The 23,805-nt window shown below is 26.8% G+C and overlaps 2 protein-coding genes and 1 long non-coding RNA gene across 5 annotated transcripts in view; 1 reads left to right on the top strand and 2 right to left on the bottom strand.

The window, feature by feature from the left end:
* Positions 1-668: 668 nt before the first annotated feature.
* LOC114131191 (prolyl 4-hydroxylase subunit alpha-2-like) lies at positions 669-11,408 on the top strand. The gene is made up of 9 exons (XM_027996354.2): positions 669-947; positions 1,022-1,167; positions 1,277-1,420; positions 2,109-2,276; positions 2,389-2,555; positions 3,334-3,561; positions 7,019-7,276; positions 9,614-9,782; positions 10,795-11,408. The coding sequence occupies exons 1-9, from the start codon at positions 766-768 to the stop codon at positions 10,818-10,820; spliced, it is 1,488 nt and encodes a 495-aa protein (XP_027852155.2). The 5' UTR covers positions 669-765; the 3' UTR covers positions 10,821-11,408.
* Positions 11,409-11,915: 507 nt separating this feature from the next.
* Positions 11,916-17,308, bottom strand: LOC114131162 (NAD(+) hydrolase sarm1-like). Of its 3 annotated transcripts, none has more exons than XM_027996323.2 (7): positions 17,204-17,308; positions 14,034-14,379; positions 13,517-13,669; positions 13,264-13,346; positions 13,090-13,174; positions 12,774-12,984; positions 11,916-12,706 (listed from the first exon to the last, which is right to left on the bottom strand). In XM_027996323.2, the coding sequence occupies exons 2-7, from the start codon at positions 14,294-14,296 to the stop codon at positions 12,524-12,526; spliced, it is 978 nt and encodes a 325-aa protein (XP_027852124.2). In that variant the 5' UTR covers positions 14,297-14,379; positions 17,204-17,308; the 3' UTR covers positions 11,916-12,523. The 3 variants fall into 3 exon arrangements, with proteins under 3 accessions (XP_027852124.2, XP_050054553.1, XP_050054552.1); XM_050198596.1 differs by lacking the exon at positions 17,204-17,308 and adding an exon at positions 14,588-14,701; XM_050198595.1 differs by lacking the exon at positions 17,204-17,308 and having other exon boundaries at positions 14,034-14,559.
* A 2,666-nt stretch (positions 17,309-19,974) lies between these two features.
* Positions 19,975-23,805, bottom strand: part of LOC126549448 (uncharacterized) — a 58,980-nt gene continuing 55,149 nt past the window's right edge. The window contains exon 3 of the long non-coding RNA XR_007603552.1: positions 19,975-20,373. This is a non-coding gene — a long non-coding RNA (uncharacterized LOC126549448). The remainder of the gene's footprint in view (positions 20,374-23,805) is intronic.

Here is a 23,805-nt window from a genome sequence, read left to right as displayed (position 1 = left end):
GAAAACAATTTAATCAAAAACTCTAGTTAATTTGGATATAATTTCGAACTTTTTACAAGTCCCAAATCAATATAAAAATAGACAAAGTTAAGTAGATAAGGCTCTAAGCCTTCCCGAAAAGTATTGTTTAATGTTCCCAAAAAACTAATTAGATATGTTGCGTATATTTTCTAACTATGAAAAAAGATATTAATTCTTAAAGTCACTCTATTATAATACATACGAAATACTAATGAAAAAACTGAATAAATAATCATAATTATTATATAATATTTATAGTTATAACTTATAATAATGTATTTTAAATTTCATTTCTAAAATTCTAAATTGACTAAAATAATTAATACAACAAAATAAATTTCTAATATGCGATGATGTATTGTAATATGTAGTTTATAAATAATCGAATGCATATAATTTATTTATTTTTGGGCAATGACAGTCAATTTTCTAAAAATCTTAAAATAATACAGATTATGTATTATTATAATATTATGATCAATGATCGTTGTATTGAAATGAAATGTTAATATTAAATAATTTTTCAAATAATTTAGTACCTAGTTTTTTACCCAAATAAATTACATTTCACTGTATAAACACCTAACCAAACAGTTCATACATAGATTTATTGACATGCATAGTTTTAAAAATCATGAAATATATTAAACGAGTAGTTTGTGTTTGTTTGGTACCTACCAATATAGTAACTAATTGGTGTATTCAATATTTTGTATGTGATAAAATTTATCATTGATAGATATAATGTATAATTTACAGAAATCTATTGTTGTATTATATTTAATTCACTTAAACTTATGCCATGGCAGCAATTGGCACTACTCAATATCTTCAATGTATGAACTATTTGACTTGGAAATCGAATATTTAATGATGACAGAAACATATATCATAAATGAGTATACGAGATTAGATGATATCAGAAAGTAAACATAAATTTAATTAAAAAGGAAAGTTATGTATTTAAAATCAATTTTTTGTAAGTTTGGAAAATGTTCAGGTTTATAGAACAACGAAAAATACAAAACAAAAGAGAGTTGGCAGAGTCGTACACAGAGAGCTCAATAAATGCATTCAAAACAATTCTGCGCGTCAAAAGTGATTGGGAAACATTAAAAAATAAAGCTGCACAAACAACTGAAATTGGTAAGTATAAACCAATTAAATTTAAACTAATGGAAATTATTTAGCTTTAAATTTGTTTTACTTCTGTCTGCTTTACATGTGTAATATCAGCATATTTTTGTTGTTTTAGGAGAATTGAAACATAAACCAGTGACTTATGATAACATTGTCAGTGGATTAAAAGCTATAAGGAGGTTACAGATTATATACGAACTCGATGCGCACGAAATATCAAATGGGAACATTGGAGGTCAAACATATCAACCGTTTGATGGTAATAACTGCAATAAACAATTAAATATCTGCGTATAAATTTTAAATATAATATCACGTTATAGTTAGCAAATGGTATATCATTAGTCATTACCTATCACGTGATAAAATTATTATTGTAAATTTAAAAATAAAATAAAATTGTTTTGTTTCTATTTATTATAATACGTGCTAGGTGACAATATGACAATACTATAATAACAGATCTATATTTTAGGTTAAACAAATGATTAAACGTTTAATTTAGATATGTTAAAAAAAATTATCTGGATAAAGAGTTAAAACAAAATAGATAGATACCCTGGTACTTGTAATACTAGCATAATGTGTTAATGTTAAATATATTTTACACGTAAAAATGTTTGAATCAAAAACAAGAGTTATAATTTTAAAGAAGTAAGTATTTAATAAAAATACATTGTTCTAGTTAAATATTAACACAAAATTTGTCTTAAAGATAACATTTCACAATTTGAAAAAATCCTTAGTCAAAATGTACTTAACTATATGTTCACAGACAATCTAATTTAACCAATAATCAGTATTTGAAAATAAAAATTTCCATGTACCAATACTTAATACCGAAAGTGATTTTGCTGTAATAATAAATACCTAGTAATAATATAATGCTAAATCAATACGTATTATAATATATTATTATTATTCATAATTTTGTGTACAAATTTTAGTCAACGATTGTTATGACATGGCATCTTTATGTTACGATAATGCTGAATATCATTGTGCATACTGGTGGTTTGTCGAAGTTTATGATAAACACAAAGAAGACAATAATAAATTAAACATTGATTACACTACATTCATAACAAAATTTGTCTGGTCGAGTTATTTAGTTGGTGAGTATATTTATTATACTTGTATCACTTTAGTGAGTAGTGATCGGGTACCTATATTCTTTGACACACATGACAAATTTGGTACATTGTTATTATTCTAAAAACAATTTAGGTAACATTAACCATGCAATGGATGTATTAACCAAATATGTTAAAGAAAATAACCAAATGAATGAAAATCTGACGAATATTCGGTACACAGTATGGGCCGGACTTAACGTTTTTAGACAAAACACGGCAAACGATGATGATAAAAAATTCTATTCGTATTCACTTCAAGTAAATATTATAACATTTTAATAATATGCATTTTTATTTATTATATTGGTATCATAGCTTTTATTAATATATAAATAATAAATAACAATTTATTATATATTATAATATTTGCATGTATATCTTTTTAAGTGATAAGCATATTTCAATATTACATTAATCAGTTAATAGGTACATTCGTGTTCTCCTCTCTCCTTTCAAGTTAGATTTTTATAATACATAAATATAAATATGATAACAATACCTAAATAAATGTTATTAAGTATAAAATTAAACTCTTTATCAAGACCCTAGGGACTGAGGTCACCAATTAATACTTTTAAAGTGCCAAGTATAATGTATAATTTACATATTACTTAATTAAAAATAATGTAGGAAAAATCTAAAAAATCAAATGAATACTAATATTCACATAATTTAATTCATAATAAAAAAATTGGACTGCACACGAGTTGTCAAACATTATTTATTATTGTACTGTCTTCTGATAAACTGTAATCGAATAACCTAAGTATTGATTATATACTCTATACTACAATCGATGGTATTATTGATAGTTTATATATATTATAAATTTATAATGTATAAATAATCTTAAATAATAAAATTAAAATAAATTGTTAATATTTTTTTTTGATAAATGTTTATATGCTGTCTGCATACTTACTCTTTAACATCACTTTCAAATTTTCCTGTTTTTCTGGAAGATATTTTAGAAATATATATTAACAGTTTATACATTTCTGATCAAAATAAACGATTATGTGTAAAATTTTTGTAGAAACTAGATTCAGAGAAAGAAGTGAGTTATTTCAAAACTGCATGTATGAATACAATGAATTACAAATACCCTTATTTGAAATGCCGTTATTATCATGGAGATAATAAATATTTGATGATTGGTCCATTACGTGAAGAAATTGTTTTGTTAGTACCAACTATAAAGCTGTATCATAACGTCCTGTACGACAACGAAATAAAAAGGATAAAAGAGTTAGCGAAACCGAAGGTAAAATATTGTTGTATTGCCGTATTGGCATCAAGATAACTATATTAGATTTTAATAAGATACCTAAATTTATGTGCTTTGTGTATTTATTGTATAACATAAATTAAAGTTAGACTTAAATCTATGAGTGAAAGCCTTTAAATTATAAAATATATATCTATAATAAGGAACGTCTTCGAATAATTTTCACGGATGGAGAAGGCGTTAAATTTATAAATCTTGTATTTTCTAAAACAAATACATAAAGCATTTATTGGAGATCAGTTAAATTTATAAATTAAATTAATTTAATGTAAATAGTGTATAATAATGTATATTTTGATGATCGTTACCTTCCCTGCACACTTGACGTGTCTAGTAAGGATACCACATACCTATAATGAGAGTTAACTGTTTCTGTAAAAAGTGTACCTTTCCCTTTTCTGCTAAGTGAAAAAAAAATATAATTTTAGTTTAATTTTTAAATAACCATATAACATTTATGTGAAATATAAAAAAAAAAATACTGAAATCTCGAAATTTTTCTTTATAATATGTAGGTATATAATTTGTTAAATTAATTTAAAATTTATGTACCTAAAATATTTTAATATTATTTAAATACTAAACTAACTTTTTTTTATTTTACCGAAAAGGGAAAGTACATTTTGGTGGAAACCGGCTATACCCACCTATTATATTATGATAAATGATTATTTGTGCATTTAGATAAATTGGTTTTTGTATTCGGCTGTGTTATATGCATTTAAAAACTAGATTTTTTTGTTATAATTATTTTTACAGAGGTTTAATTTTTCATTGTATAATAAATTCCATTATGATTATTCTTTAATGTCCAGACTCTACACAGAAATGTTCTGTATTTGTTTTACAAAGGTACTGCATAGAGAATTTGTGTTCATTCTAATCGATTGTGTGTTATTAGCTTTAATATTGAATTGAATTATTATAAAACTTGAAGTTAAGAACATTATCTATGCTGAAGCGTCAGATTTTTTGGATATTTTAATTTTTAAAAGAGATATAAGTATTTAAAGTATTATAAATTAAATAATAGATCAACTATAAGTTATATAAGTTTATACCAGCTGTCACCCGCGTGTTCCCCCCTATGGATAATTGTTTGCAAATTGTGGAGCTGTTTTAAATCATGTCGAGTGGTCTTATAGTTATTTCGATCATAAAATGCTATAAAGTTTACCTTATACCTTATACCTACACAAAATAATAATAATTTAAGGTGGTTATGAATTCTCATAAATATACTTATAAATAATAAAAACAATTTTTTCTCCCATTAATATCATTATTCTTACGCCAGGGAATATATTATATAATAATATTATAACGTCGTCAAATGAATAATAATAATAATGATTATAACAACAGCATTGAGCTTGGCATTTTGTGGGGTTTCGCATCATACAGCCAATCAGCGCGCTACTGACTTGTTATACTACTTTTCTATTGGTTATTATTATTGAATGTGTTTAACGTATGTGTTTAACTACTCGAGTCTCAATATTAAGTTTGTCAGTCGTAGTTGGAACGCAGTGATCTATACTTCAAACCCCGCAAGACCGTTCAAAGCGCCGAGTCGTTATCACATCTCATTTACGTCGACAGTAATAATCACAGAGTAATAATAATAATTATAATAATTGATTCATCGTCGATTCTAATTCTATATAAAAATTCTGAGGTGGGTCATTGGCGATTGCTTATTATACGCTTTAAGCAATTATTTTAATATATTATTATATTTAATATACATACCTAAGTTGAAATTCAAATTTTATAGGAGAGATACAAAACTTATTTCGTTGAACTTATTATGTTGTTCCCTTTTCGAAATAAAGGTACACATATACTGTTACTATAGGATTTGTACCTGTGCGTGACAAAAAAACGGGACTTGCTTTTATAGTTTGGATTATATTTCATATTATTTAATTTATAATATAATAATAATAATATAATATAATATATAATAATATGTTGTAATATATTATATTTCAGATTAATTAATATATTATATATTACACACACACACAGACGTATTATATATGTATATATTATAAATTATAATATTGCTTTGTAACAAACATCGTATACATTTGTTTCGCATTTATGGTTATCTAATATGCTCTAGCCGTTACGACTACACAAATAGTAAACGAACGACGGGGCTGACAGTCACAAAGGGCGACCGCGGTGCCTAATACACAGGGCTGTTATTTGCAATCGGGGGCGAGTGTACAGAGAGTGGCGATGAGGGACGTCGACGAGAGACCACCACATATATAGCACAGCGAGACGTTCGAGGTTAGTGACGACGCCGAGCGCATTTGAGTACCAGCTGTTAGTCGTTACCTCCTCGTTACTGGATGTGGACAATCGCGGCCGTTAATAACGTCGTTAATATGGCGACCACTAAACACGCGTTTCTATAGAACCGAAACATCACGAACACATCAAATATTATATATACACACACACACATATATATATATTATATTTATACTATTGTTTTGTCACAAACATCGTATACATTTGTCTCGCGTATGGTATATCTTCTAACCGTGACGACTACACAAATAGTAGGGCTGTGATTTTCAATCGGGGGCCAGTGTACAGAGAGTGGAGATGAGGCATGTCGATGACAGATGATATATTTATATACACGGCAAGACGTTCGAGATTAGTGACGACGAGGACGACGCCGAGCGCATGTGAGTACCTGTTAATTGTTCCTCCTTCTCGTCACCGAGTGTGGAGGACCACCAAATACGCGTTTCTATAGAACCGAACCGTCGCGAACGCCGAACACATCAAAATGAGTGAGTACCCGTCGTGCTTCTATTGCATCTCCTCATCGCCAGTGTAACGTACGGATGATACATTTTCCGTGCACTAGTACGTTATCTGTTTTTCTTATTGGTAATTTGTTAACCGACGGTAACAGTCGATTTTTATTTAGCGATTTCTGGTTATCGCTTTTGTCCGTTATGTCCACGAATCCAGCCTTACGGTGATTGTAAATTATGGTGTTTTTATTTTGCATATTTTGATTATAAAAACTCGAAAAATACATGTTATATGGTATACCTATTAGACATGTTCCCTAACAAAAGTGTTATACTTAAACCTTCAGCAGACTGTCAAGTATAACAGTAAACAGTTTGGTGACGATACGTTGAGCGGTGTATATTTTTATGCGTGACAAAAAATCGGCACTTGCTTTTATGGTATAGATAACCGAACTCATAAACCGATTCAGATGAACATAAAGTTGATATCTGCTTTTGTAAGATTGAGATTTGAGGAGACCACACAATATGTAAATAGATAACTTAATCTTAATCCTTAGTAAATCATTGAACGTCATAATTAAAAATAAATAATCAAAATCATCATAATATTAATATATTTTTATGTTTTGCTAATTACCTTTTAGCTAGAAAAATTGACAATTGATACAAACGAAGATATCTCTCTGAGAAAAGTGGCATCGTTTGAGAAACATAATAATCAAGTCTTTGAGACAATTAACCACAGAGTTGCACAGATTACTTCAAAGTCCACCACAAACGTTGTGGACAAATACGTCGTTACCAATTACGGTGTCGGCGGACATTACTTACCGCATACTAAGTACATTGACGATAACCATTTGATCAACAGTAAAGAACGAGATGCCATAGTTGTTTTCCATGTAAAGTATCTTATATTTTCATTAAATTATAATTAAAATACAATTATAATCACTATATTATAGTAATATTAAAAAATTATTTGACAAAATAAACACAAAAACAATATATAAAATATATAAACAAAAATACTTATTGTTTAAAATATCTAAAAAGTTGTACAATAATACAATGAATATTCATAGTTTAAATATATATTTTTGATCAAATTGAAATAAAATATTTTGAAAATTGTTCTGTAAATATAAAATGATAATATTAACATTTGGTAAAAATGTTAAGTATCTATAGTAATTTATTTTTGCATTACATAAAAAAAAAAAATAATAATTTTGTCGAAAATCCAACTGATGGATTCATAATGATCGCTGTAGTGTGATTCATTAACAATGATAAAAAAAAACGTTATTTTTATCATCAGCACTTAAATCAGTGTTTAAGTACTGTAATAACAATATATAGTTAGGTATCTTAAATATCGTAAAGTTCGTGTTATAATACAGAATGTATTAATAGTACATTTTTTATCAGCATATTATGTGTATTCTGCTTTCGGTAAATATTATAATGATTAGCTAACTATTGGATTTTATTCACTATTTTTTTTTTTTATATGTTTTGAACTCTTTTTACGACGGAAATTTGTTTTTTACAGTGGTATATATTTTATGTATATCTATTATGTGTATCATTATATCAGAGGTGTTTATTAATTTTTTTTCATAAATATCTACTGAAAATTTATTTTTTCTTTGAGAAATCAATAGCTATAATTATTGTCGACAGTAGTCACTGGAATTTCTTAGGCCCTTAAAGGACCGCTACTATTTTAATATACGAGTAATAGTAAATTCTAAACAAAGAGAATCTAGTTGTCCACTATTCTTCGTTTTCTCAAATTATAAATTATAATTATTATTTAATGTATACATAATATGTATACATTAAATATAATATATATTACATATTTATTTTAATGTTTAATGTTTATATTATTGTCTTTGGATACCTTAAAATCTATGACATTAATTCGCTGATTATGTATATTATCATTATTTCATTAGTTATAAGTTGTAACCATTATTTTTTTTTTTTTATTTGTGATTGTTGTTTGTCGTTTTTTATGACCCAATATTGCAGCGAACTGCGTACATCGTCACGTATTACTCAATATCAATTATTATTTCAGTCAGTTTTTTTTTGTATAATTGTAATTGCTACAGACTAGAGGGTAATAGGTATATACTTCTGAAATTGTATAATTAAAACTCTGTACTTATTATTGATCTGAAAGCCCTCCATGCAACTACTGCGTTTATCAGTGGTCCATGGTACTGCTGCCATTAATCTTTGGAAACTTCATCCGATTTTTCCGATTTTGGGACTAGTGGCTGAGAAATCCGTGTAAGCCCGCTAAAAATCATAGTGGTTATGAGAGTAGACTGCACTTCACCCCTTGCAGGTCGTCCAAATGCACTGCTTATCGGACTAATTATAAGCCGTACGCCTGTCTTAGATTTAGTCATAATTTATAAGTACATACCTTCGTTTATAATTTACTCTGTGATTATCAGAACAAATCGGCCATAGGGTCCATCATCTACTTAACTAAAATACATTTCCTTAACCTCGTATGACATGATTCCTTATTAACAGTGATAATATCGTCGCGTGTAATAAATTGTCTACAGTATCACTTCCATAGGTACAACTAAATTGCTTTCCCAATAAATTATCAGGAGCATAGATAGTTATTAGTTGGTCACAAAATAGGTCTTTGAAACCGTTAAATTTTGTACATTTAGACATAATCGAGTGGTCATTCAGGTATCCTTTACGTTGTGTACCTATTTACAAACGCAATATTTAAAATTGTACCTTATGCCGTTTTCTATTGTTATTACTTCCAATATTTTTAAACGACAATATACTTTTTATAATTTCATGTAGGTCATATTAAAATATATAGAGCTATTTGAACTCCGCCATACAACAATATTATACTTTGAAATATGTAAAATTGTTTAAAAAAACATATGAATTGATTTCATAGTCGATAAACTGAATTAGAAAATTACTTTAAAATTATAATAGAAATCCCTTGTGTTGCAGTAATTTTATTTTTTCAACTTGTGGACATGATTTTTTTTATTAAGTAATGCTCGAAAGTTTCTCATAATCATTATCTAACAATTAACATTTTAACATTATTACTTATAAAGAAAGCATCACATAAACCAAGTGTTAAAATTAATAATGTATTTACCTATATTAATTGATGATTGTGAAAAATATTTTATAAATTTGTTTTGACTTTTAATATTATTTCTCAAATTTAGATGGACGACGTTCCGGAAGGAGGTGCTACGGTTTTGCCTGACTTAAATGCACACGTGCCAAGTGTCAAAGGTTCTGCATTAGTTATATACAATACGAGAAGCACCATTTCATCAATGGAACAATTCACTCAATATGGGTCTTGTCCAATAATTTACGGTGATAAATGGAGTGAGTATAAAATATATAATATGTTTAGTAGTGCTCCGTAGACTAGAGCTGCAATAATTTTTGTTATTTTTGATCTGAATATGGGGTGTCTATAAATAGGTAGCTGATACAAAAGACAATATTTGATATTACTTATATTTATATCGTAACTAAAAAAAAAGTATTTTTTATTCATTCTGTTACAAAATAATAGAACAATAAGAACAATTGTTGATGAATTTGGAAAGTAAGCTAAATTACGGATGAAACAGAGTGGTCAGGTCAGAGTGAAGGTACTCTTCATGAAAACATTTTTAAATAGGTTATCAGTTAACAACACCACTGCCTCTTAAGGTCTTTATTTTGGGTTACATTGTAAAATGAAAAATGATAATTCGTAGATTAAGGGGCTTGATGAGTTTTGGCTATTTCAGAAACGTAATTAATTTTAATTAAAATCAGAATTAAAAGTTTAGTTTTAGACAATGAGACATAGAATGGGGCATTAGATATGATACGTAGGGCTTTGAATTGAAATATTTGGATACGATTGATGTTACATATTTTGAATGCCCCCCATAGTTAAGTACTGTTTGTCCATGTAGTCTTAGTAAAATTTTGTTGAGAAATTTCATATGCTTAAGCACTAAGTTAGAAGTGGCCAAAGAATTCGAAATCGTAATTTAATTTTTGAGTTTTACTGTTACGTCTAATTACTAATAAGGTCGATGATTTATTAAGATATCAAGGTAGCGTACACATTAAGGAGTAGAGAGCGACTGATTATTGAGAAAAAAAGCAAAATAAAAATTCTAAAAACTCAGTACGACATATAGATATATATATAATTTTTCTCTTAATTTCGAAAACGACAATAGGGCTGAGACAGGTTAAATGAATAACAACTATTGCACATGAAAATATTAAATACAACACAGATCAGTCCAACTGCATGTCAAAAAACTCTTAATACGAGTATATTAATGTAATATGTTTTTAATGTATTTTTATTTATTAATTATTACATTTACAGCGTTGACCGTGTATTTAAAACAATAAAACGAACGCATAATAAATGTGTGAGCAATAGTCAAGTGTTGTATAATACTTCACTAAATACTACATCGACAATCAACAAAGTGACAAGAAAAATCAAAATAACGTAAACTATAACACATAGGGAAAAAAACATTAATATAATATGTAATATGTATTATCATTAATAATTGTTATTATTTTATATTTTAAAACAGATTACATTATTTTTTTTTTACAATTTAAACTGTAATTTATTGAATTATTTATAAGTACATATACATTATAATATACTTCCCATAATAATGTTTTATTGCAATGTATGCCAATAATATTTAATATAAACAACTATAGTTTCCGGATAAATATTAACACTGAACTATTATATTGTATAACATAGTTATTAGTTACACTTAAAATAAATTAATAATAAATAATAATTTGATGATAGTAGTAAAACGATTTTATAAAAACACAGATACTTGTATTTTTATTGATGAATAAAATTAAGCACTAACACTATCAGTAATAGAAATCGATTATATCCGTGGACGTCAAGCCATTATAACCCTATTGTATAAATAATTAAATATGATAATGTTGCTTAAAATCCATTTATGATAAATTTTTTTTTTTTTATAAATTAGAGATGCGTAGAATGAAAATCCTCACTCAACTGTACTTATATAGTTGTATAGATTATGGACGACTATAAACTAAAGGTGACTAATAGGTTGATTGCTACTTGAGTTTTACTATTTATTTTGAATTTTCTACTTCGTACTTAAGTTTGAGAAAATTGTAACTCTCTCCTCTAACCTCATGATTTTTTTAAAAAAAAAAAATAATAATAAGATGAAATTAATAATTTGTTATAGGTAAAATGTATTAGAATAGATGTTGTGTAAAAATATGAAATTAAACGTCATTATAACTTATTAATATTCTAAATAAAAGAAATAAAAAGTGTAACACGCATGTACTTACATAAAATATATTTTTGTTTATTGCGAGAGCTTTATTTTTTTAGCTGAAAACATAGAAAAACTCAAAGTCAATAATATTTAATTACAATCAGAAATGGTAAAAAAAATTAAATTTTTTAAATACAAAATTCAAAATACTTGAATAAAAACGCAATAAGAAAGTATTTTACAAAATTCGCATTTTAAAGCGGCGCTTGCACAATTTTTTGAGATTCAAAATATTCAATGCAAATGTTTAAATTTTGAACACCATTAAACCGAATATTAAATAAAAAAAATTAAACAAAGTTTAAATAATATTATAGAGTTGGAATATTTAACGGGCAACGAAGTGCACGGGGTCAGCTTTAATTGTATATAATTTTAAGACAGAGTTAATTTAATGACATTATTTAATTTGTCACAGGCAACGCCGTGTGGGATCAGCTAGTATATAAGTATACACTTAATTTTAATTAATATATTAAATATTCGCATTATAATAGTTAGAATATTGGTTAACAATAAAAAAAAAAAAAAAATGATAATGATAAGTAAATTACTCACAAATTATGATGACAATATTAAATAAATTGAAACGCAAATAAGTGTTAGGTAATAATATAAATATTAGTTGGTTTTAAATACAGCTTCGATATATATAGATATTAATATGTTTCCAATATAATTTAGGTATAAATATTAGTTTGTTTTCGATACAGTTAAGATATAAATATCGAAAGTAAAGAGTGTGTGTAACTATCATTTGATCATGAACTTCACCAACTTGTTCACGCACGCATCCTGATATTCGTGCACCCAGCTTATCGAGTTGTACGCGTTCAAGTTTTTCAAGTCATCTGGTAACTGTGCAAACGAAGACCAAGAGAAATTGTTCAATACTGGTATTATATTGCACCGGCTTTGTTTCGCGGTCGCGATCTCCTATCGATTAGAAAACAAGTATTAATTTATTATAAATATCAATACTATGTCTCGAGTGATCATTTACCTTTCTAATCATATAATTATCTATAAACTCGATATCCTCGTTTAATGAAACCATCAAATGTGTATCTAATGAATCTGGCATCAACACAGTAATAAAGTTTTTTGACTGTTTTACGGTCTGCAATACGTTATTCCGATACTTGGCATCATTTGATCGTTTCACGTCGATGAACACTTTGTAACCTCGAATTTCCAAGTATACTTTAAGCAAACTGTAATGCACGCAGTCGTTGTTATTATTTTATTTATTTTCCACAGAACAATGGTATAATATTATACTTGAATTTTACAATGAAATTATTAAGTATGATAATTACCTAGCCAGCACAGAACTAGTAGATCGTTTATAACTGATAAAAGCATCGTAAGGTTTATCCATGTTTTCTACGTATGCTGGCATTTCTATGATTTTTTTTTCAATTGTCAATATTTAATAAATAACGTTAATTAATTCATAAAAATAATCTAAAATTTCAAAATAAAGAATTTACTTTTGATTGAATTTATTATACAATGTCTGTGAGTGTCGTTTGAAATTCCGCAAACATTTTGAAGTTGGTCCTCAGTTATAAACCTAAATTAATGAACAATTATTATGTTAAACTAATTGTTAGTATTTATTTAATGAGATTTATGATTCATATTATAATTTATTTACAAAATTTAAAATATGATTAATTTGGAATACATTTGTTTTAAATATAAATTATAAATTATAGTTTATAACTGTATAAATTTTATTACCTCATTGTATCCGTATTGATTCCAGCGCTCAACATGGAATATGTGTACATAGAATATTCCGGATTGACTGATTTTAAGAACGAATTTAAGCCTGTTGAGTCAATACAACTGTAATCGGCTGATTGTTTTAAATTGTTAAGTTCCCTCATAATTCTAAAATAAAAACATACTTTTAGGAAATAACTGTATAGTATGAAGTATTTTCTATTTTCTAACATCTTTATTTAATTATTAGTTTCATACAAATATGTATTATAAATAAATATTATTTGGACCAGAATAAAGAAGTATACCTATACAAAAAATAATGAAGTTAAAATGTCAGTGTTAAACTGTATTTATTATACAATAAAACGTATTGGAAATATAATGGTATCAATAACAGATTTAACATGATAATATATATATATATATTCACCGTAAACATGAGCGTGTAACTCAGTTGTTTTTAGGTAACCGCGGTCTGTATGCGTAAGTTTGATAAATTCGTTCGTGGTTCAGACTAATAGGTACAAACCTTTTCTTCATTACTTCGTTGTGTATTCCTAAATCGTATCTCAATTCATCTTCGGTTAATCGCAATAACAGATCGCCATCAATTTGATTTTCCAAAAATCTGATTGAATAACTTAATTCACTAAATCCTATTTGTTTGAACCAGTTACTGACGTCCATCACTGACCACTGGGGGACATTTTTGTTGAACTCGTAAGAAAATTCTTTGCTGATCAATTTATGTGGTTGAGACGTCATCATGGACACTGTGTCGCAACTTGCCATATTCTTCAGAGGTTTGATAACGTTATTTGCTTACGCTCTAGTATTATGAGTATTAACAGTAATTGTTTTCGTTCACTCACCAACTACATAAAAAAAAATTATACTTTTAATAAATTTAAAACTCACTACTATTAAATACTTAGTAAAAAATAATAAACAAGCAACTAAAAAAAAAAAATGTAATAATTTTATTTAAATATATAAATATAAAAATGATAATCTTTTAATGCCAATGATCTCGAAAACTCATCTGATCGTTACACAGTTTTTTTTTTTAAAGAGAAAGCATACCATGAAGCAACTTTTAAGTTATAACTTATAAGCATAGTTTTATCGCACCAACGCCCAGTCATGGAGTATTGAGCATTAAATTAGAAACATATCATTGGCGCCATCTGTCCAGACTATACTTGGTTCGTTTCAAAGTTCGAGTTCTGGTGGCTGACTCGGTGGGGGAAATCACCGTATGACGTCAATGACGACAACTGGTCCCCGTCGAGATATGGTCTCACAGTACCGTATTTTAGTTCATTTTTTTCTAGGAAAATTCAGGTTTTTACAGGTAAAGAATGTTTTAAGCCTGTTTCTGATTCTAAGAATTAATTAACAGTCGAGTTGTTTTGTCTAGAGAATTTTTTAAATAATCGTTGAGCGTTATTACTTAATTTTTTTGACAGTAACCTAACCTTTCATAATGTAAGACGCGAGTGCCCACTAAGAAATGATATTTTAAAGTTCAAATTTTAATCATTTTTATGAGAGACGCATCTACAATTTTAGATGATTTTTTTTTGAAAAACAATTTTTTTTTTATACATAAGATTGCCATTGGTGACAATATATTAACTTAATAATTTAAGTGAAAATAACCTATTGTAATTGGATAAATTTTAGCTTTGTATCTATTTTATATTTGGCCATAAACTTATAACTATCTATTTAATATTGTGCTCAAAACGAATTAATTGTACTTTGTATAGTGATTAATAAGTTTAATTTTATTCGATTACAATTTACAGTTCGGTTTCTTAGAAATCTTAATACGTTATTTAGAAAAATTCTTGGTCAACGGTTTTCATCTCAACAATAAATTAGCCACCACAGACAGGTAAATGTTCTACTTTCTTTTATTACTTTAGTAATAAATAATTAATTATGATTTTTTATTAAATAATATGCATCTTTGGGTGTTGCGTTTCATTATTAGAATATAAATTATAAAATGCTCTCTTTTAATGTTTTGAACACCAATAAATCATATATTATTATATATATATTATACCAAGTATTAAATAATGAATTGAATAAATTTATAACCATATTATAAAAAGTATCATTTTTAAGTATACAAAAATTTGAACCACTTTTCTTTTAAATTTATAACATGTCATAATAATACTTAATAGTGGTTTTTAATAATAATAATTATTTGATTTTCTCACTATAAATAAATATTTTAATTAAATATGGATAAATATAAATTAATATTGCACACGTATCAGTTAAAATAATATAACATGTTATAAAGAGTAAAACAATTATTATCATATATATATTTTTTAATTAGCTTATAGTATCACTAGGTATATAATAACTTAATGTCTAAAACATTTTAAATAAATTTCCACATTCTATTGGCCTTAATGCCATTAGGTTTCAATTAACGATAGTGGGTATTAGATATAATATTATTATGTTAGTCTTATATTAAATCTGATTATAAAATATATGTATTTAATTCATGAAATTCCGCAATTATTATCTATTACATTCGAGTTATATTTGGGTCACCACTGCATGAATAAATCACTCATATCAGTCATATCTCGATAGTTCATTATTGTATAGGTACTAAAATTTGTAAAATTTATTAGTTATTAATAATCACATGCAGGTTAAAAAAAAAATATATTAAAAAATATTTTTAAATTATGTTATTACTTAATTTAAATAAAATTTGAATGTAGATTTTTTGTATATATAAATAGATCAATGTATTATAGTAGAAACTAGAAACCAATAATAATGATTAATGACATCCAAAGAACTATAGGTAATTAAAATTAATTGTGATAAACGATTGTAAATATTAGAGTTCGTATTTTTATGTTTTTACACAATGCTACTGAAAATACAGATTTACATGACGGCTGATTTATTTAACACTAGACTTCTCGAAAAAAAAGTTATTTTTTGAATATTTGAGAATATTTTGTGGGTTCAGGAGCGTACTGAGTCCATTTGTCCTACCAAGAAACTTTATATAATTAGGATTTAGGAATCACCTACTACTATAGAAATAAGTGCCATGTATACCTGTATAATATCACTAATTTCTTACACTAAGATAAAACTATGTAATTAGTCAATTTTTTGGATTTAGAAGCAATTTCATTGAGATGTTTTTTTGTTTTGTTTTTTTTTTGTTTTAGGGAACCAAATTTTTGGATTTTTTTTTTTAATTATTCTGTTCTATTATTAATTAAAAATATGTATACATTATAACTAATTAATTAATTAATTAAAAAAAGAAAACATGCATTAAATGTTAATAATAATAGAATAATACGTTTACAAAATAACATTCTAGTTCATAAGGTATATATGATATTATGATATTTATATCTGATTGAATGAAATCATTAAAATTAAGGAAAATACATCGTTGTTTTTGAGGATTCATTTTAATTAATTTGATTATTCAATATAATAAAGTTGTCCTCTTTATGTTTAAACGAAAATAAAATTATGCTTTTATTATTTTATTGTATATAACAGCACACCAAATCTAAAATAAATTTAATATTATAAACTATTTTCAATTTATTTAAATTATCATTTTAGTAGTTAGTATTACTTGAGAAATAAATTATTTTAGAAATTAAAAAAAAAAAAATAGAAACTTACCTGTTTGGATTGTATGATAATCAGGCCAAACTGTCAAAATTGTTGGAGACAAGTAATACGAGTACACTCGACGACGAAATTCAATTAAATGAAATAAAATACGTGTAGCATTAGGTCAATAATAATATTATTGTTGATAATAATTAATCAGAGCAATTTAAAAATAACTATTATAAACAAAAAGTAAAAACAGTCAGAGTAGGTAGGTATTTATCGTGTACTCGCATGCCGTTATGTCTACCTAGTTATTATCATAATTTATAAGAATTCTAAAAAAAAATTGTTTTTTTACGAACACACGTGTATGAAGCTAGTACCTATATTAAAAATTGCAGCATTGCAATTTACTAACGAAATTGTTATTTGTCTTTTATATAATTTCCTCTTTTCAATATTATTCGATAACATTTTTTAAAAACAATACAACTATTAAATTGGCCTTAGGTTTTATAATTTTTAAAAGGACCTACTGAGATTTTTCTGTATCTCGATGGACCAATACTAGGGTTGTCACCTCTCCGGGTTTCACTAGGATAATTCGGTTTTATATATAAATCTAAAGGATACGAGTTCAGTGATTTATTCTCCGAGTTGTCGGAAAATTAGTACTATTTATATAAATATATTTAGTTTGTCAATAAGGGACCAGAACTATGATTTTTCTTACGCCAAAACATAAGATAAAATATGATTTACATAAATTAAAACATATTTATGTGTATTTTTCAAATATATATTATACTAATTTATTTCTGCATTCATTACCTATCCTCTTCACTTCATAAACTAAGCTATATTTTAAACATTAAACATAGGCTAATGTTGTGATCTAGGTGTGGAGCACGGTTGAAAAGGTCAGATCAAATGAGTTATCACGTAATCAAATTAATTATTATGATAACTTTTATTGATATGAATTAGTAATTAATACATTTAAACATTTAGAGTAATGTTACAATTTAAAATAACTATCTTTAGCATGGATCTGTCAACTAATCATTACGAAGAAATAGTGTGTCCGTTCTCTCTTTTCGGAGCGCCTTTCATATCCTAAACAACAGTTCGGATTGCATATCTTTAGCTAGGTCCCACTTAAGTACTCGCTATGGGTATTTTAGAATGAGATGGGTTTTGAGCAGTTCTCAACCTGGGGTACGCGTACCCCTAGGGGTACGTGACATGATCTCAAGGGGTATGTGAAAAAATTATTTTTCGTTTATTTATACTCTAAATTGATGTTTGGGGTACGAGAAATAGTGGCGAGAGAGGTCAAGGGGTACGTGAATGAAAAAAGGTTGAGAATCGCTGTTTTAGAACTATTAGAAATTACCTTTTCCTTGTGCCATTAATTAATAGTAATTTATATATTATAACACGTACATCTTGCACAATACTGTATAAATATATATGTGTGTGGTCCTACACATTGTAGCTATTCCAACACATATTTAGGCACAGTAATTTTGCTTATCGACCCGTCTCCAGGTTTGCTATTAGATAGCAAAGATTTAAAAGTGGAAATCCTAACCAGTGCGAATTACTCACCTGCCCGAGTTCTGGAATATTCAGCTTAATAATCCTTAGTTAAGCACGTTGTATACATTGTTACATAGTAAAACGCGTGGTCTACACTTGTAGACTATTTTAATTTATGACTAATTCAATTAATTTTAACTATTTTTGCTTGTATTAAAAATATGAAGTATTAACATACATCTAAAGAGTCATATTATGCGTACTAAAATACCAAAAATAATTCATAAATATTTGAAGAAAATACAATTATCTTGTTATTATTAAAATTCTGATTATTTCTTTCATGGCATTTTTATTTTTAGAATTACTTACTCTACTACTTAATTACTACTCTACTTACTAAAGATTTTCAAATCGGCCTGAAACTGTATAATAGATCTTAAGTTAACATGTTAACAAAAGATCAAAACAAAATTATGATATATGAATACTTGTATTTTCTTAACAGTAAAGTTATCGTTGAACAAAAATAGGTATTATAACTGTTAATTTTTTACGGGAAATGATAAAGTGTACATTATAGGTTATAGTGCTTATTTTACTCGGTAATTATTATCGGATGTAAAATAAATTTCATAATATTGATAATAAAGTATAATTAACACCTTTATAGTTTATATGAAATAAAAAGTTTTAAAAGAATAATTAATAGAACTTCTCCCTGTAATGGATATTTTTCAATTTCCAATGGGTCATGAACTCATGATGTCCACTATATAGAATAAAGGGTTTTGACTGTATTAAGGCACTAAAATAAAAATTGTATTGAGCTGTATTAAAAGTTATAAGATTGAGCTCGAATTTATTTAATGTTTTAAACTGTCATAGTCCATAATTTAAGTAATTGTTACCATATATTTAATGAATGTTTTTACTAATTAGTAACTATAATATTAAGATCAAAATTTAATTTAATTTTTAAATTTATATTTGAATAATTGAGTAATCATGCATATGTATTGATATTTTTAAAATAAAATACATTAATATAACTAACTTAATATTCGAAAGAGAAAAAAATTCATTCACCGTTAAACAAAATTTTTTCATATAAGAATGTTGTAGGTACACGAAGAATGTTCATTCAACAGTACACTTTTATTATCTGTGTTCTACTTTCTTGTTTTTTTCGATACTAACATTTTTATGATAAGTTATTTGTATTTGAAAATACAATAATAAAATAATTTTCGATATTTTTAAAAACAATTTCAAATAACAAAAAAAAAATAAAATCGGTTATTTTGCAGTATAATAAAATAAATTTTAATATTAGTAATGAATACTTATCTTATTAAATCGTTGTTGAGTTATAATGATATAAATGATATAAGTTTATAAAACATCGATCTAAAAATGTATAATATTTTGATATGTGGCTATTTTATTGTAAAGATTATTTTTAAAAGAACAACAATGTAAAATTTTTTGAATTTTTAAAACCTCACATTAAACCATATACAATACAATTAAAAATACACGAAATAGTAATTATAGTAATTTCATTATTGTTCCGACAAAATGTACAGACATGAGATGATCGTCGGGCTACGAGAGGATGCTATAAATGCGTGATCAGTGTCGACGATAGATGTGGTGTCGCCATATTCCGTTGTATATCACCACTACGCTACCTATGCAATGAAATTTTATAATTTGAATTCGAATGCGTTTAAAGTCATTGAACCTTAATCGAGTGATATCGAATGGTAAAGTAGCGTTATGTAGGACAACTTGCAAATACCCAATACCATAAATCTGGTCATTTACGAGTTTAAGTGTTAAAATTAAGTTAATTTTAAATAAGTTATATAATGAGTTACTTTTTTTAGAGTTAACTTCCAACTTAACGAGTTTAATTGCTTTCCGTGTTATTTAGTAACTTACAAGCTAATTTATTTTTAAATTATTTAATACAAATAACGCCCTGACCGAGCGCGAGGGTGCTGTAGTTCATTGTACCTATTTACTAAACTACCCGACGATGTCCGGATCGTAATATAAGCAGATAACCTAGTTAGAAATAAATTATTTAGAAATTTTTAGTCTAATAAGACTGTATCTATGCATAATGTATGAATTTTAATAGTGTGCATAAACAACATAATATAAATTGTCTTTGGCGTGTGTCGCGTGTATCAAAAATTGTATTTCACGATCTTTTAGTATTGTTTTACGTGTTTTGTGAGCATTAGAATTATTTGTTTACTAACTGTTGTTTACGAGTACGTGCTTTTTTTCATATATTTAATAAAAAGTACGTGTGTTAATATTGTTTCAAATTTATCATTTGGACACAAATATTAAATTTGAATAATAATTTAGTTAACAGTAATCGATTTTAATGCATAGATTTATTTAAAAGTGTGAGACCTTTTATTAAATTATTATGTTATTTGTAAACTTAAAAAAAAGGTATAGTTAATAATTTTATGTGAAAAGTAAGTAACTGATTTTTAACAAGTACAACTAAAGTTACTAAGTAGATACTTAGTTAAAAAAAGAAAAGTAACTTTTAACTTCAATAGCTTAACTTTTTATATATAAACTTTACGTATCGTTAAAAAAAAATAGTTAACTTATCCAGTCTTGCCCATAGCCCAATACCTAAAGATTCATAGACAGATCCCCGTCAGACATTTTCTTGTCACCGTTTCCCTGTCCAATATTTCCCTGTACAGTAATTTTCTCCGTTTGACATTTCACCGTCAAAAAAAAAAAAGGATAATATAACAAATATAACGATAGTATAAAACAATTAATTTTAACTACACACTGTATACGTTTATATTTCTTATAATTGCATCCGGTTTATGGACAAATTAAATTTGATCTATATTTATTCTTATAGGTTTTATCAAAAATTTGATTGCATACTTTGGTGATTTATTTTTCCCTTCTTATCTAATTTTCCTACTTATATATTTTCGAGATAATTTAATAGCGGTGCTAGTAAATTTTCATTATCTTAGTTACTTATACAGTATACACAAATTTTTATAAATTATACCTACAAAATAATTTGTAAATATTCATGATTTTGACGAATTTTTTGTCAATATTTGAACTAAAAAAAAAAAAAATTGTGCCTATGTTTTCTTGTAATTTTTTAATCACTATAAAAATAATTTATAAGGAACTTTGTATTAAATTTTCAGAAAAATCGAAAATTTCAGTGGTCTATAAATAGCTCAAAAAAGTCAAAATATTTTAAAAATATAACTGTGTATATAGTTAACACTAATATAAACATTTGGTGAAAATGTCAAGTATTTACAGTTTTTGAGTTATAACGATATAAAAAAATCGATTTGGTCGAAAACTGGTTTTGCGTAAAAATTCCCGTTTTTCCGTTATTTTTCTTTTTTCCTTTTCTCGATTTTTTAGAAAACGGTTGAAAAGTGTTTACTTTTGACCTCTATAGTACACCATGGATATTTATTTTGCCAACGGAACCACCCCACCCCCGAAGTTTGAAATTGAAGCATTATGTCGACTAGTTATGCTGTAAACAGACACAAAAAAAATCACTTCGATCAGAATCTAAAATGTTGACGAGTTTCCTTTCATTATGATTTTAGAATATTCCAGAAAATAATACGTATGTATAATCATGGACAAGGTATTTGAACGTTGTGCACTGCAGTATCATGACAATCATAATAATATATTATTTCTAATAATTATGTCTACAAAGTCAATTGGTAATAGCTTAGACCCCAATACATATTCTTATACTCGTATTTACTAAAACTCCCTTCGACATCAGATGACGTAAAAACGTTTGGTAATTAAATATAGATATACCATAAAACATTGTATTTTTCAAGTTTTTATAGTCAAAATATGCGAAAATATGCAAAACAAAAACACCATCAATAATTAGTACATTCTCGTAAGGTGATTCATATGGACATTACTGACAAAAGCAACAACCAGAAATAGCAAAAAAAAAAATATATATATATAAATAGGTATACTGTTAGGTTATTACCCCAGGTCATTACAAATAACCAACAAGCAAAAACAGATAAGGTGGTACGAGTGCACGGAAAATGTGTCATCTGCATAATATTACGCCATTTGCAGGAAAACTGGCGATGAGCAGATGCCACAGGTATAGTACTCACTTTGATGTGTTCGGCGTTCGTGATGTTTAGGTTCTATAGAAACGCGTGTTTGATGGTCGTCATATTAACGACGTTATTAACGATTTGTCCACATCCAGTAACGAGGAGGTAACAACGGGTACTCAAAAGCGTTCGGCGTCGTCCTCGTCGTCTCTAATCTCGAACGTCTCGCTGTGCTATGTGGCGGTCACTCGTCGGCGTGCCTCGTCTCCATTCCTGCACACTCGCTCCCGATTGCAAATTAACAGCCCTATGTGTTCGGCATCGCGGTGGCCCTTTGCGACTGTCAGCCTCGTCGTTCGTTTACTATTCGTGTAGTCGTCAGTCATCATGGCTAGATGATATTAGATAACCATATGTGCGAGACAAATGTGTACGATGTTTGTAACAAAACAATATTATATATTATATATAATAATATTATGTGTGTGTGCGTTACTCTCGTTATTGATAAATTTAACTAAATGAGTATAATAAAATCAGTAAAAGCACAACAAACCCTTCGTAAACTATGTGTATAAATGGCTTTTTAAAAAAAAAAAATATTAGATCTTGAAGCATTATAATATCATAAATAAATGCTAAGTATATTGAATTTATGTAAAATTATTTTTTTTCAACAATACATTAATTACTTGGCAAAGGAATTATTTCTTAAAATAAACAAAGTGCGATGACCAAAATAATTAAATGGCGAAGGACTACTAAAATATAACTTGTCATTAAAAAAAAAATATATATTATAATAAATATTTATATACTGTTCTAAATAATTCCTCACCGAGTAAATAAATTATTGAAACAAAATAAGTTTACTTAAATTCAATATACTTAGCATTTATTCATGATATTACATCTTTATAGTGCTTAAGATCTAATACATTTTTTTTTACTTAGCCATTTTTTCACGTAGTTTACGAAGCGCTTTTGTTATGA

The sequence above is a fragment of the Aphis gossypii genome, chromosome 1 (assembly GCF_020184175.1).
Source record: "Aphis gossypii isolate Hap1 chromosome 1, ASM2018417v2, whole genome shotgun sequence".
Classification (NCBI taxonomy): domain Eukaryota; kingdom Metazoa; phylum Arthropoda; class Insecta; order Hemiptera; family Aphididae; genus Aphis; species Aphis gossypii.
The sequence above is the reverse complement of the archived record's forward strand: the minus strand, read 5'-3'. Positions and strand labels throughout refer to the sequence as shown.

What these genes read in the sequence shown, in the direction of transcription:
- LOC114131191 (XM_027996354.2), top strand. Translation starts at nt 766, where the DNA reads ATGTATAATTTACAGAAATCTATTGTTGTATTATATTTAATTCACTTA. An exon ending in AACATATCAACCGTTTGATG is followed by an intron (nt 1,421 to 2,108) that starts GTAATAACTGCA and finishes TACAAATTTTAG; the next exon opens with TCAACGATTGTTATGACATG. An exon ending in ATGCCATAGTTGTTTTCCAT is followed by an intron (nt 7,277 to 9,613) that starts GTAAAGTATCTT and finishes TCTCAAATTTAG; the next exon opens with ATGGACGACGTTCCGGAAGG.
- LOC114131162 (XM_027996323.2), bottom strand. Translation starts at nt 14,296, where the DNA reads ATGGCAAGTTGCGACACAGTGTCCATGATGACGTCTCAACCACATAAA. An exon ending in ACTAGTTCTGTGCTGGCTAG is followed by an intron (nt 12,985 to 13,089) that starts GTAATTATCATA and finishes CGTGCATTACAG; the next exon opens with TTTGCTTAAAGTATACTTGG. An exon ending in ATAATTATATGATTAGAAAG is followed by an intron (nt 12,707 to 12,773) that starts GTAAATGATCAC and finishes TCTAATCGATAG; the next exon opens with GAGATCGCGACCGCGAAACA.